The 12,481-nt window shown below is 37.6% G+C and overlaps 1 protein-coding gene across 1 annotated transcript in view; it reads right to left on the bottom strand.

The window, feature by feature from the left end:
* Positions 1-12,481, bottom strand: part of LAMA2 (laminin subunit alpha 2) — a 576,425-nt gene that overhangs the window by 87,086 nt on the left and 476,858 nt on the right. Inside the window, exon 41 of the mRNA XM_081828983.1 lies at positions 6,264-6,366. Within this exon, the coding sequence (XP_081685109.1) occupies positions 6,264-6,366 (103 nt within the window). The remainder of the gene's footprint in view (positions 1-6,263; positions 6,367-12,481) is intronic.

The following is a 12,481-nucleotide window of genomic DNA, read 5'->3' as shown; positions in this document are numbered from 1 at the left end:
GTTGCTGCTATTTCTCAAGTTCCAAAGCAGTAATTTTGATCCTCTGCTTTCTGTACTCGGAGGTCAGAATATGAATATTCTGACCCCATTCTGATTTCTATGTTTCACCTATTTGATTCAGATTCCTTCTTGATGGATCCTCTCCTACACTCTGATCATTTTTTCTGAAGTAGTTTCTGGAATTCCTTAAAACCAAATCTAAACACTTTATAGCTTTGTCAATAGAATTAGATGGGTAGAAGCTGTGTACAGAAAAGTACTGCAGATTTCAAAATGGAAAACCTGCGAAACCATAGCAATGAAAATCTCGGAAAAGAAGCCCTCCAAGGTTGGCTTTAAATGAAAAGAGATATGAGGCACAGTTTATCTATAGCTGACATATAAGGAAGATTGCATTTGACCTAATTTGAACTGTAACATGACCAAAGAAACAGAATTATTAATAGTTAAAGAACATCCAACCTGATCCTTTAGTTGTAAATTTTGGAGAACAAGAGAAGGATCCGATTTATAATTCATAGCGATATTTTATAGGATTTCCTCTCACTTCTTCAGCTCTCATACCCCGTAGCTGTAGTTAAGACCTTCTCTTTATCTTCTCTCTAGATATCACACCCACCAAACCTCAAAGGCTACACACACATGCTTTTTCCACTTTGGTTCTCCCTTTCCCATCCTGTCCTCACACATTAGAACACAAACGTCAGTGGGTTTGGCAGGCACAGAGCTCATACAGTGAGAGAAAGCAGCAGAGCGGTAAGGGTCGACTGTGAACCTTCCTGGTGATATCGGTTCCTTTTGTTGCCTGTCCACTGACTGTACAAGGTAGACATATTCAAAATGAAACTCACCAAATTTGTAAGTCACTGCCACTCAGAGTACACATTTACTCATTTACCATGTTCCTGATGCCGGGCTGAATATGAATGACAGTTTAGTTAAATTAGAACTGATAACTTTGAGCTATGTTATGTAATATCTCAAAATAAAGCTGTTATGTTACTTCTTTCATCATCAATAATGTCTTCTTGTACAAAATTCTTGTCATTAAAAATGCGGTGCGGTGCAATGACTGAGAAGTGGAAGATGAGGTGGGTTCAAATGCCATTTCTTTTTTCCCTTTCTATGTGTATAAAACGAGGATAGCGCCTTCCTTCATATGACTGATAGGAGAAATAAATCTGTGGATGTGTATGAGAAAGTACTGGATTCATGACTGGCAGTAAATGATAATTAATTCACATTGGCTTGATGATTGCCCTGGTGTATTTACCAGTTTTCAATGATGTTGAAACAGGTTTCAACTAAATATAAGAATGCTTTTTATAGATTTTACTGAAGTGTTCTCTTTGACTATTGAAACTCATCTAGGGGCGCCTGGGTGGCTCAGTTGGTTAAGAGAAAAGGTTAATCTCTGCAGCGTTTCTCTGTGTAGTTCTGAAGCAGAATGTTTGAAATAGGCAAGGGATCGGCATGAGGTCACCTTCCTGATAATGAGAGATTTTGGCTACACTTGAGTATTCATCCACTTATTCATTGATCAAGCATTTGTTAGGATCATGAATGTCACTGTGCCACCTTCCGGACTATGGCGGAAGCCCAGTGTTTTTGCCCAGCAGCAGGTAAAAGCATCAGCTTTGGAGACAGACTAATGTGGCCTAAAGTGTTGGTCCCACTATACAAATGGGGTGCATTCAGATTGTTAGTGTTTCTTCAAATGATTTTGTTTTACATATGAGAGGTGGCCAAATTTACCAAATTACATAATATGTGATTGCTTTACACAATTTTCAATTTTATTGTATTATACTATGTATTATCATCTTTGGATATTTTAAGAACATAAGAGGTACAGTTTCCCTCAAGTCATTTTACTATAATTTTTCACTCACCTATCTAGTCCTTTGCCTGCTTAATATTTCTAAATCTTAAAATTTCCGAAGAGTCTGTCCCTTAAGTCAACCCCACGACCCAGGGCAGGAACCTGGGGCCTTGCAGAAGGAAGGACAGCTGCATAAGGAAGGAAGCCGGGTGAAAGTGAGAACCGGAGTCCTGTCCCCAGCCTCCTGCCAATTGACTCGATGAGGTCGCTATGCCCAGTTTTGCCACTTTTTTGTATTTCTAGCCCTCTTTCATGACTTTACTCCCACGCTTCCCTTTCTCCAGTTGCTGTCACAAGTTTGGGATGTGTCCTGTCTCTGACTGCCTCTTCTGCCCAGAGTGCACTAGAGTGACCACCCATGGGGACCTCTGAGATCGCTCGGTCGGCAGGTTTATAGGGAGGCATGTTACGGAGAAACCTTGTCCTGCTCTCAAAGGGCCAAATTCAGTCTTGTTCATCATGGGCACAGTGCTTGACCAGCCCCCAGTAACCGCCGGCTGCCACTGAATGTGCTCTTCCTCCCGCTAGAGAGAGGCTCATAGTGAAAAGTCTAAGGAGAGGAGGGAAGGGGGGCTTGTGTTGTGGCAGGATCTCCAAAGACTTAAGAAACCAGAATAGAGGGGCACCTTGGTGGCTCAGATGGTTGAGTGTCTGCCTTCGGCTCAGGTCATGATCTCAGGGTCCTGGGATCGAGCCCCGCATGGGGCTCCCTGCTTGGCATGGAGCCTGCTTCTCCCTCTCCCTCTACTGTTCCCCTTGCTTGTGCTCTCTCGTTCTCTCTGTCAAATAAATAAATAAAATCTTTAAAAAAAACAAACCAGAATAGAGGTGAGGCGAATCCTCTCTTCAGCAAGCGTAACAAGAAACCAAAATGGCCAGACGTTGAAACCTGCTTATAGTTCCGCTAGGACAAGCTCTGAAGCCCAACTGTGGGCCTGCAGGCTCATTGTGTTCTGGCCAGCAAGGTATTCTAAAAGCACTTGAGAAGAACCAGACAAGTACTGTCTGGCCCAATAGGTTCTCCCTTTCCATGTCTGCCACTACTTTGTTACTTTTCATTTTAACTCCTCAACTGACGCCAACCTGGCTTTATTATCTTGATTTTCTTTATTCACACTCCAAAGGAGGAACTACAGCCCTGTATGAGGAAGCGGCAATATCTCTGGGAAAAGACGGTATTTTTCTCCACACTACGGTCAGCTAGGGGATCCAAGCTTGATTTCATCCATTTAGTCCAACGTTGTTTTTTGTCCATGGAACAGATTTTGTTTGTCCTTCACATGTCTATCTTCAGAAAAACTGATTCTGGCAAATGGTAGTAAGTGAAGTCAAAAGGAGTACATCTTTAATAATAAAAGAAGGCTTTGGACAAAATTTAAATCCTACATCATACTTTGGTTTAACAGCACTACAGTATTCCTGTTTATTCTTTTTTTTCTAATCTAAAATAGTAACAGAATCTCACCAGGTTAGTCAATGAAACTGTATTACATTCATGAAGGCAGAACCTTTCTGATACACTTGTCTAGACTGAAAGCCTGAGTGTTTGGAGGATCATAATATAGAAGAAAAGCATTGATTAATTTGATAAAAGATAATGTGTGGAATAATTTTGGTACTGTTCTTTGTGCTGGACAGTACCATGTGTCATGCAGTTTACTGAGTCAGTATTTTTGGGTTTGGGAATTGATCTTTTTATTTCATAGGAGTGTCATCCAGTTTACAGAAATGTCATCTATTTGCTCCTTAGTAATTGAATGATTTCACTTACTTGGGCAAAGACAAAAATTAGGGATAAATTAAGAAGTAAATAATATTGAGAAGTTACTCTGTATAAGATAAAGTATATAACTGTAAAGTCTTAGTATTCTCAGGCTTCTAATATACCATCCTCTGCTTCATTCCTTGCCTTGTACACATTTTCTGAGAACCTCAACTGGCTATTTGATTGACAAACTCTCTTGTCAATCTGCAAAGGAGCATTAATTCACCTGCTGGTATTAATTCATCTTCTAACTCTCTCGATCATCAATTTGTCCCAAGTTCCGTATCTATCAAGGACATGATTTTTACCTCCGTAGACATTCAATCAGTGCAGTGTAGACTGGTTTCAAATTTCAAATGCGTACAAGGGCAAATTGACTTTTAACAAATGTATATTCAAAAATTAAAAAGCAAAACAAATTGCTCCTGGCAAGTTCAGACTCCCTCAAGGCAAGGACAGCATAAAAATGGCAGGGAGCAGCACTAAGTCATTCGTGACTAAAGCATGAACTCACCGGATTATACTGAATTGAACCAAGTAACAAATTAGAAATATAGAGGGTAGACTGGCCTCACCATTTTTATTCCTTCTAACTCCAGGCACCAGAGAAAGGGAAATGACTAAATCTCTATTTTAATAGCTGCTGTCAAGAGTTTTGCTCTGTAGGGCCTATTTCAGCAGTTCCTGGTGGTAATATATGGCATTTCCCTGATTAACAGCCATTTTATTACTTGTGTAATTGGCCACAAATCAGGGGAATGTCATAATGTAGCAAGAAAACATTCCCATCTCCGTCAGAGTCTTGGCTTGGATTTTTGGAGAAATTATTACTTGAGTAGTTTGTGGGTTTTCATTACTTTAAATAATGTACTACCTAAAGTACAAAAAAAGACATTTAAACTAATGAACATTTCTGTCTCCTAACCCTTTCTACCGCCTTGTCTTCAGATTTCTTTTTTTCTTGGAAAAAAAAAATCTCTGAAAATGGGATTCTTTCTTTCTTTTTATAATGCCAGTATTTTGGGGGAAATAGAGGTGAGGGCAGAGCAGGGAGTGAGGGGAGGTGACTCAGGCATTCACCTCAGGTATAAAATTTAAAGGGACACCAAAACACTCAGTAACCAAAAATATTTTAATGCAGTATTTAAAAAGATTAAAATGGATTCAAAAAAGATCAATGATGAACAAAGTATTAAACTTTTAAATAATACAGGACCTAACCCTACACTTACATGACCTAACCTCACTCACCTCACCTTAATCCTTCCTAGCACTGGACAAAGGCACTGGATGGGAAGGAGTGGCCACAAAGTAATGAGATCAACTCAACTTGCCCAAGAGGAAAATAGGTTTTGACTCTATAGTTACTCTTCAGGTTAGAATAAGAGCAAGCTCCTGCACAAAATCATGTATACAGGTTTTTTTTTTTTTCACCTGTGACACACAGTCCAAACATTTTGCTATCAAAATACCATCACACCGACACCAGAAGTTGTAATCTCCTATCAGCCTCTATTAGAGACCACGGACAATTAGTTAAAGCATGACAAATATAAATGCTTATAAAACCTCTTCTCTTTCTAAGGTTAGTAAAGACCAATACCATTCTGTTCTTCTCAAAAATATGCTTATTTCCTGATTTGACTAGTCCCTGTGATATTATACACTAGAAAAACAACGCTAAAAAGAAGACCCCGTGTCCGTCCTCAAGAAGATGGACTCGAAGTACATGGTTGCAGTTTGACAAGTCTGTGAGAAAGGTACGCAGTGAGAAGGGGCATGTGGTTCAGATGGGGTGTCGAGGTTCCTGGGGAAGATGACATCTGAGCTTCATCTTGAAGGTCTGGTAAAAAGTAATTATACGAAAAAGAATGAAAGATGGAGAGGCATTCCAAAAGGAAGGATTAACACTCTGAAATACGGAGGCTTGGAATAGTAGTATGTTTTGGAAGGACCATGAATATTTCAGGAAGTTGGGGAGATGGATGCAAGCCAGAAAATGGCAAGGAATGAGGCTGCAGAGAGAAACAGGAGATATTTGAATGAAATAATAAATATAATAGCTTACCTAGAGAGCAGCTATATTGAGTAATACATTTTTAATGCAAAACCCCTAATGGATTAGAGTAGATATTTTATGCACTTTGATGATTGAATTAGGAAGAAAATACAAGAAAAAATGTATTTAAAAAGTGTGAAAACTTTTCAGGAAATGTGACCACTAACAAATTGAAAATTTCATAAGGACATTTATACTACATCTGCCTAACTCATTCCTTTGTGACTGTCATTTCTGAAGCCAAAACAAGTGGGGTTTGGTACTCTTAAAAACTTGTTATACTTTAATTTAAAAGTCACTGTACTTTAGATATAAGTGAAATGATGTTATATAAATTAGGTCTGAAAATTATGAAATATTACCCAATGCAAAATGAGATGTGATGACAAAATGTCATAAAACTGGTGAAATAGTTTACTTGCATTAAATCCCAATAATAAAAACCATCCTAAAAACTCTAGTGAAACAATTCCACTTTTCCAATAGTGTAATAAAATATCCTACCAAATAGAACTACAATTAGGCTGAAAATAATAACAAAGAGAGGTCACACTAACCTTTTACGGCATTTGCTAACTTCTTGGCTTCATTAAGAATCCCAAAGCTTTTCTGAAGAGAGCCTTTGGCACCTTCCTTTAGTAAACCCTGAGGACCTGTTGCCTGTGGACAGAAGAAGAAGTGTCACATATCAAAACCCACAGAATTATGGAGTAGACATATCTGGCGGGCAGCTGGTGTACAGAGCTTACTTTCAGGAAAGCATTCTGGGCTACAGACATATAATTATAAATTATCAGCACATATTGGCGATTAAAGTCAGGAGACTGTTTGTTGGGAGAGGAGAACAACTAGAACAGAAACCTTAGGAATCTTAACATTTAAGGGGTAGGCACTGGCAAGATAACTGAGATTCTAGAGGGCAAAGAGAAACCAGGAGAGCATGATATTATAGAAACCAAGAGACGCAGAAGTGACTCAAAGCATGATGGTTGGCAGTGTTGCAAGGACATAATTGGTCAGTATTGAACGCTATAGAATTGTTGAGCAAATTAAGGACTGAACACATCTACTGACTTTATCCCTAAGCACATTTTACTTGAGTTGTGTGATAAGTGGGGGAGCAGTTCCTATCCCCTTCAAATGAGGAAAAACACCGCTCCTTTTGAAAACACGTCTCCAAGCACTACAGCAAAACAAAATCTTCTAAATAACAATCTCTGAGCTACAGTCACCTCCTAGCAAAGATGTATTTGTTGAGGCTTGGATTAAAAAAGATGACACAAAGATAGAAGAATGATATGGGAATGGGATCATTTAACTTAATGTCTAGGGATCCATTTTAATAGTATTTGCTCCTCAGCAATCATTACGCAATACATTTATACCAAGAGATAAATTAAATAGGATCTTAGTGTAAAGTTTAAATTGGAAAAGTATTTCAGGTGCAAGAAGAGCCAGAGAATGCTAAACTTACTGTTGAAGTTATAAAGCTGAATTCAGGTTATCCCAGACATAACACTCCAAATGATACCAGGAATGCCTCTGTCACTTTTTTTTTTTTAAACCAGTCACATTATTTGAGCATTAACTAGGAAAGATCATAGAATTTGTGACTATTGTGGTAAAATTTATTTTCAGGTCTTATACTAACAGCTCTACTGTTCACAGAACAGATTGATGATGTAATACTAAGATATCTACAAAAGGACATATTGGATACATCTACATAAATAAAAAGGGACATTATGCATATGTAGCTAGCACTTGCAAAAAGAGCTGACAAATCCAGAAAATTATTCTATGGAAAATGGACAGTTTCTTCAACTGAGAATACAGAAATTTTTAGTCCTACAGTTTCCCTTAGAAATTAGATACACTAACATCACATAGTGTCATTTATCTCAAAAAAAAAAAAAAAAGGGAAAGAGCATCGGTATAAGCAGCACAAATCCAGTGTACCTTACTTAAAAAAAAAAAATAAGCCTTAGTTAGCTACTCAGGTTCTACATCTGTTCCAAATTTACATGCCATTCTTACTCCCTTGGTTATAAGTTTTCTGGATCAAAACAGATGAGAGGAAGGAAATTACAAAGAAAGGATGAAGATTCTCCAAATAGGCACGTGAAAGCAGCAGAAGTGATAGCTGACAATCTGTCTGACAATGAGGAAGGAGAAGCAATCAAGTAGAGAAAGAAATTTAAAGCTCAGGAGTCCAAATCAATTTGGATAGGGATAAAGTAGGTTTCAGTAGATGCTAATATCATTGTAGTAAAATAACTAATGTTGGTATTGACGATCTTGAGTCACCCTGATGATATGGGTCACTCAGAGTACTAGATGAAATTAGGCAAAGATGGGAAAGGGAAGAAGGGAGGAAGGGAGGGAGGGAGGAAGGGAGGAAGGAAGGAAGGAAGGAGGGAAGGAAGGAAGGAAGGAGGGAAGGAAGGAAGGAAGGAAGGAAGGAAGGAAGGAAGGAAGGGGGGAGAGAGGGAGGGAGGGAGGAAGGAAGGAAGGAAGGAAGGAAAACAGCTTTTCCCACAGCCTTGAAATGTGAATGTCTTTCTAGAAAAATATAATCTGGCAAGCATTTAACAACCACAATTTTAAAGCTTATCTCGGATATGCAAAGTGAGTCTGTGGATAAAGGAGGGAGAGAAAGTTGATTTGCTGCAAGGAAGAAATAATGAAATGAAGTGAGAGGAAAAGAGGGAGAAAGGTCAGACAACATGGAAAGAGGCTAAAGTTTGAGCTGGGGAAATTGAGGGACTATGGACAATGGTGACCAGTATTCACTTTTTGTCTGCCTTTTTATACTTTTCAACAGTTTTACTGAGACATAAGTAAACTTCCCATATTTAAAATTTACAATTTGGTAAGTTTTGACATATAGACACCCATGAAACCATCACGACAATTAAGGTAGAGAACTATTCATTTCTTTTTAATTTCTCCCTTCCACCCTTCCTTGCATCTCTACACAAACACTGCTCTTCTTTCCATCACTATTAATTTGTATTTTACAAAATCTTATATAAATGGGCTCATCTAGTTTGTTCTCTTTTTTGTCTGGCTTTTTTCACTCAGCATAATTATTTCAACCTTTGTCCACATTGTACTTGTAACTATATGTGATCCTTTTTTAATTAAATTGATATGCCCCAATCTATTCATTCACCTCCTGATGGACATTTGGGTCATCTCCAGCACTGACCACTGTAAATTGAGTTGTAGGTGCATTTGTGTATAAACCTTTAGATACACATATGCCTTCATTTTCTCCTGGAGTGAATACCTAGAAGTAGAGTGGCTAGATGATATAGTAGTATGTTTAACTTTTTAAGAAACTACCAACTTGTTTTCCATATTATTTGTGCTACTTTAAATTCCCACCAGTAGTGTATGAGAATTATGTTTGCCTACATCCTTGCTAGTACTTGATGTAGTCGGTCTTTTTAAATTTAGACATGCTAATAGGTGTGTGTATCATTTTGGTTTTAATTTGCATTTTCCTTGTGACAAATAATCTTGAGCACCTTTTCATGTGCTTATTTTCCACCTGTTTAAGTCTTTTGCCCAATTTTTTATTGGGTTGTTTGTTGTTACTGAATTTTGAAAGATATTTGTGCATAATTTGGATACAAATCCTTTATCAGAGAAGTAATTTGCAAATATATTCCCCTAGTTTGTAGCTTATCTTAATAAATGGTTAGATTTGATTTGTAATGACTTTGTCAATAATTTTCACATCTATGTTTATGAGGGATGTTGATTTAAAATTTTCTTTCATAATGTCTTTGGTTTGTATTAGAATGATACTGGCCTCATAGAATGGGGTGGGACATATTTTCTTCTCTTCAATTCTCTGAAGAATTTATTACTTCTTCCTTAAATGTTTCATGGAATTCACCAGTGAAATCATTTGGGGCTGAATTTGTGTGTGGGGGGTGTGTGTATATATGTGTGTGTGTGTGTGTGTGTACAAAGGTTTTTAAGTACAAATTCAATTCTTTAATGGACATTCAAGTTAGTTATTTGTGAGTTTGGGTAGTTGGTAATTTTCAAAGAATCTGTCCATTTCATTCAAATTGTTGAATTTCTGGGATAAGGTCATTAATAATTTTCTTTTTTTAAATCCTTTATTGTCTGCAGAAGTTGTACTGATTTTACCTCTTTTATTCCTGATATTAAATATTGGATATTGATTTTTTTCTGATTAGTCTGATTATCAACTTATTGATCTTTCATTGGACCTTGGCATCTTTATCCAACAACATGACTGAGCCCTAACCGAAGTCCATCTGCTGATAGACTTCCCTGCTGCTAATTTCCTATCTTCTTGCACTTATGAATGTCACCTCTCTTTTGCTCCCAAGCATCTTGTCTTTCCTGCTTTTCAGGAAGCTGATGATTTCTTCCTGGATTTTTAGTCAACCATTCCTTGCTCAGGTAAGGGAAGGAAAGGCAAGGCTGCAGGAAATTTTTTTTTAAAGATTTATTTATTATTTATTTGAGAGACAGAGCGAGAGAGCACGAGTGGGGGGAGGGGCAAAGAGAGAGGGACAGAATCCTCAAGCAGACTCCCCGCCGAGTGTGGAGCCTGACGTGGGACTCAATCCCAGGACCCTGAGATCATGAACCGAGCTGAAATCAAGAGTTGGATGCTCAACTGACTGAGCCACACAGGTGCCCTAAGGAGGCAGGAAATTTTGATGTGCGGAGAACAGAACAAGTATTTCAGTTGCAAAGGACTGTAGAGTTTATGAAGGGCAGTATGAAGAACTAAGGCTGTTAGGTAGGTTAGAGTCAATTTCTGGAAAGCTTGAATGTCAGGCTAAAAACACTGGGCAATAAGCAACATGGAGCCGTTGAAAGCTTCTGAGTAAGAGTGTATGGTCAGAGTTTTAGTCCAGGAAGATGAACTGGGCAGGTGTGTGGCAGAAAAAAGAGACACCAGTTGGCTATTATCATAATATAGCCTAGAGAAAAAAGAGTTGTAACCTCAGGCAAGGGCAGTGGAAATGAGAGGTTTGTGTTCAAGGGATGTAGAGGGATAGACAGGTTTTCAATGTTTCAAGAAGCACTCCAAAATACTAAAGTAAAGGCCTGATGACATACATCTGTCAGTCATAAACAGTATATCCACAACCCAGGTTTAAAAGACCAGCCTTTCATATGATAACAGAATGAAAACTACTAACATGTTATGGATGAACGGAACTGTTTCAACTCATTGGAATTTGGAGAGTTCCTTTTCTTTTTTTAAATCCTTTATTGTCTGCAGAAGTTGTACTGATTTTACCTCTTTTATTCCTGATATTGAATACTGGATATTGATTTTTTTCTGATTAGTCTGATTATCAACTTATTGATCTTTCATTGGACCTTGGCATCTTTATCCAACAACATGACTGAGCCCTAACCGAAGCCCTTACATTGCTTAGTAAGTCACCGAAGCACATCAACAATATCAGGACAGGTGATGAAGCAGCATTTTCCAAGCTAATTATACTTCATACATATTCATAAGCATTGCATCTGAGTTTCTGAGCTGTGTCTACGGCATATGGGAAATACAAATGAGGTTCTTAGAGTTGCAAGATATGTTGTTTCTTGCTTTTTAGAGATTGTATTTTTATAAATAATAAGTTCTTTTGTGTGTATATGTGTATATATAAGTTATATAAAAATGTTTATGAAAATATATCATACACAATATTATATGTAGGCTGCTGTATGTTTTTATTAATGATTATTTATGAAAAATATGAGATAATCTAAGACATTTTTAGAGAAGGAAAGATACAGGAAAAAATGAAATGATAAAGTCTACAAAGATTTTATAGAGGGCTTGGCATTTAATTGACTTTTAATACATGTTAGTATTCTCCTTCTTACTATTTGTTAAATATTCATAGTAACTCTTGTTAAAGTACCATGTCATTGATGAAGGAATTGACTGATTTACCCAAAAAAAGTTTTTAGCTATCTCAAGCACCAAAGTAAGCTCTGATTATCCAAAGATGGAGACAGTCTGCCTTCCCCACTGGAACTGTAGTAGAGAACAAAAAAAACAATCCCTTATAAAGAAAATGTTTACTACCGTGATGGAGCATGGAAACCTGGCAGTGTTTTGTTGTCAGAGGAAGCTCTATTAGGAGAAGATGTGAATATGAGACCTGAAGTTAAGCTTATCAGGGTGGTATACCTCTCTCCCAGTGATTTATTATTTAAGAAACAAATTTAAAAGCTATTTTTTAGAGGTGCCTGGGTGGCTCAGTTGGTTAAGTGTCTGCCTTCGGCTCAGGTCACGATCTCAGAGTCCTGGGTGATATCAAGCCCCGCATTGGGCTCCCTGCTCAGCGGGGAACCTGCTTCTCCCTCTCCCTCTGTCTGCCGCTCCCCCCGCTTGTGCTCGCTCTCTCTCTCTGTCAAATAAGTAAATAAAATCTTAAAAAAAAGAATTATAAAAGCTATTGTTTATATTACCTTCTATATTATACTTTTATTACTTTTCTAAATGGTCCTCAATAATTTCTTTATTAGAGACAGAATTTCTGAATTCATTCAAAGAGTTGTCTCTAAGGACAGATGTAGAATATTTCTTTTTGCTTTTGCTTTTATTTGTTAGAGAAGTAATTGAAGATTCATCAGCATGGTTTATGACTTATTCCATTACTCCCTTTATGAAATAATTTTAGAATATAAGTCTCGCGTATCTCTAAAGGAGATACTCTGCAAAGATATTACATAACTTAAATGATTTTAAGTTTAAAAA

The sequence above is a fragment of the Leptonychotes weddellii genome, chromosome 8 (genome assembly GCF_054177405.1).
Source record: "Leptonychotes weddellii isolate Sample4059 chromosome 8, ASM5417740v2, whole genome shotgun sequence".
Classification (NCBI taxonomy): domain Eukaryota; kingdom Metazoa; phylum Chordata; class Mammalia; order Carnivora; family Phocidae; genus Leptonychotes; species Leptonychotes weddellii.
The sequence above is the reverse complement of the archived record's forward strand: the minus strand, read 5'-3'. Positions and strand labels throughout refer to the sequence as shown.